The sequence below is a fragment of the Dama dama genome, chromosome 2 (genome assembly GCF_033118175.1).
Source record: "Dama dama isolate Ldn47 chromosome 2, ASM3311817v1, whole genome shotgun sequence".
NCBI classification, from domain to species: domain Eukaryota; kingdom Metazoa; phylum Chordata; class Mammalia; order Artiodactyla; family Cervidae; genus Dama; species Dama dama.
The window spans coordinates 1,249,199-1,252,215 of NC_083682.1; the positions used below are offsets into that span (position 1 = coordinate 1,249,199).

The following is a 3,017-nucleotide window of genomic DNA, read 5'->3' on the forward strand; positions in this document are numbered from 1 at the left end:
GCTGCTATGACAAAATACTGCAAACGGGTGGCTTATAAACGACAGAAACTTGCTTCTCACGGCTCTGGGGATGGGCAGCTCCAGGACGGCGTGCTGGTGGGGGCCTGCATCCGGGTTCATCGGGGGCATCGTGTGGCTGTGTCCTCGCGTGGTGGGAGGGGCGAGGGGGTTCTGTGGGGTCTCTTTTATAAGAACACTAACCCCATTCACGAGGGGCCCACTCTCACGACCTGAGCACCTTCCAAAGACTCCACGTCCAAACACCATTACATTGGATGCCGGGTTTCAGTGTAGGGTCCTGGGGCTGGCGGTGGGGAGGGAACACAACTGTCCGTCACATTGGATGCCGGGGTTTCAGTGTAGGGTCCTGGGGCTGGCGGTGGGGAGGGAACACAACTGTCCGTCACATTGGATGCCGGGGTTTCAGTGTAGGGTCCTGGGGCTGGCGGTGGGGAAGGAACACAACTGTCCGTCACATTGGATGCCGGGGTTTCAGTGTAGGGTCCTGGGGCTGGCGGTGGGGAGGGAACACAACTGTCCGTCACATTGGATGCCGGGGTTTCAGTGTAGGGTCCTGGGGCTGGGGGTGGGGAGGGAACACAACTGTCCGTCACATTGGATGCCGGGGTTTCAGTGTAGGGTCCTGGGGCTGGCGGTGGGGAGGGAACACAACTGTCCGTCACATTGGATGCCGGGGTTTCAGTGTAGGGTCCTGGGGCTGGCAGTGGGGAGGGAACACAACTGTCCGTCACATTGGATGCCGGGGTTTCAGTGTAGGGTCCTGGGGCTGGCGGTGGGGAGGGAACACAACTGTCCGTCACATTGGATGCCGGGGTTTCAGTGTAGGGTCCTGGGGCTGGCGGTGGGGAGGGAACACAACTGTCCGTCACATTGGATGCCGGGGTTTCAGTGTAGGGTCCTGGGGCTGGCGGTGGGGAGGGAACACAACTGTCCGTCACATTGGATGCCGGGGTTTCAGTGTAGGGTCCTGGGGCTGGCGGTGGGGAGGGAACACAACTGTCCGTCACATTGGATGCCGGGGTTTCAGTGTAGGGTCCTGGGGCTGGCGGTGGGGAAGGAACACAACTGTCCGTCACATTGGATGCCGGGGTTTCAGTGTAGGGTCCTGGGGCTGGCGGTGGGGAGGGAACACAACTGTCCGTCACATTGGATGCCGGGGTTTCACTGTAGGGTCCTGGGGCTGGGGGTGGGGAGGGAACACAACTGTCCGTCACATTGGATGCCGGGGTTTCAGTGTAGGGTCCTGGGGCTGGGGGTGGGGAGGGAACACAACTGTCCGTCACATTGGATGCCGGGGTTTCAGTGTAGGGTCCTGGGGCTGGCAGTGGGGAGGGAACACAACTGTCCGTCACATTGGATGCCGGGGTTTCAGTGTAGGGTCCTGGGGCTGGCGGTGGGGAGGGAACACAACTGTCCGTCACATTGGATGCCGGGGTTTCACTGTAGGGTCCTGGGGCTGGCGGTGGGGAGGGAACACAACTGTCCGTCACATTGGATGCCGGGGTTTCAGTGTAGGGTCCTGGGGCTGGCGGTGGGGAGGGAACACAACTGTCCGTCACATTGGATGCCGGGGTTTCAGTGTAGGGTCCTGGGGCTGGCGGTGGGGAAGGAACACAACTGTCCGTCACATTGGATGCCGGGGTTTCAGTGTAGGGTCCTGGGGCTGGCGGTGGGGAGGGAACACAACTGTCCGTCACATTGGATGCCGGGGTTTCAGTGTAGGGTCCTGGGGCTGGGGGTGGGGAGGGAACACAACTGTCCGTCACATTGGATGCCGGGGTTTCAGTGTAGGGTCCTGGGGCTGGGGGTGGGGAGGGAACACAACTGTCCGTCACATTGGATGCCGGGGTTTCAGTGTAGGGTCCTGGGGCTGGCGGTGGGGAGGGAACACAACTGTCCGTCACATTGGATGCCGGGGTTTCAGTGTAGGGTCCTGGGGCTGGCGGTGGGGAGGGAACACAACTGTCCGTCACATTGGATGCCGGGGTTTCACTGTAGGGTCCTGGGGCTGGCGGTGGGGAGGGAACACAACTGTCCGTCACATTGGATGCCGGGGTTTCAGTGTAGGGTCCTGGGGCTGGCAGTGGGGAGGGAACACAACTGTCCGTCACATTGGATGCCGGGGTTTCACTGTAGGGTCCTGGGGCTGGCGGTGGGGAGGGAACACAACTGTCCGTCACATTGGATGCCGGGGTTTCAGTGTAGGGTCCTGGGGCTGGCGGTGGGGAGGGAACACAACTGTCCATCACATTGGATGCCGGGTTTCAGTGTAGGGTCCTGGGGCTGGCGGTGGGGAGGGAACACAACTGTCCGTTACATTGGATGCCGGGTTTCAGTGTAGGGTCCTGGGGCTGGCGGTGGGGAGGGAACACAACTGTCCGTCACATTGGATGCCGGGGTTTCAGTGTAGGGTCCTGGGGCTGGCGGTGGGGAGGGAACACAACTGTCCGTCACATTGGATGCCGGGGTTTCAGTGTAGGGTCCTGGGGCTGGGGGTACGGAGGGAACACAACTGTCCGTCACATTGGATGCCGGGGTTTCAGTGTAGGGTCCTGGGGCTGGCGGTGGGGAGGGAACACAACTGTCCGTCACATTGGATGCCGGGGTTTCAGTGTAGGGTCCTGGGGCTGGCGGTGGGGAGGGAACACAACTGTCCGTCACATTGAATGCCGGGGTTTCAGTGTAGGGTCCTGGGGCTGGCGGTGGGGAGGGGACACAACTGTCCGTGACATTGGATGCCGGGGTTTCGGTGTAGGGTCCTGCGGCTGGGGGGCCGGGGTGGACACAGCCCTTCAAACTGTGTGACTGTCTCTCTTAGAGCTGCTCTTGCTGCATCCCATGAGTTTTGGTATGTTGTGTTTCAATTTTTGTTTGTTTCAAGATACTGATTTATTTCCCTTTTGATCTTTTTCTTTGACACATTGGTTGTTAAGGAATGTTTCATTTATTTCCGTGTTTTGGTGAGCTCTTCTATTTTCCTGTTAATGATTTCTAGT

General features: G+C 59.8%; 1 protein-coding gene across 1 annotated transcript; it reads right to left on the bottom strand.

Moving 5' to 3' along the window:
* Positions 1–266: 266 nt before the first annotated feature.
* LOC133040794 (uncharacterized) lies at positions 267–2,267 on the bottom strand. Its single transcript, XM_061120956.1, has one exon. It carries the CDS (start codon positions 2,265–2,267, stop codon positions 267–269), a length of 2,001 nt encoding a protein of 666 aa, XP_060976939.1.
* Between the last annotated feature and the right edge of the window lie 750 nt (positions 2,268–3,017).

Bases quoted from the DNA above. Each gene is read 5' to 3' on its own strand.
- LOC133040794 (XM_061120956.1), bottom strand. From the start codon at position 2,267: ATGGACAGTTGTGTTCCCTCCCCACCGCCAGCCCCAGGACCCTACACT.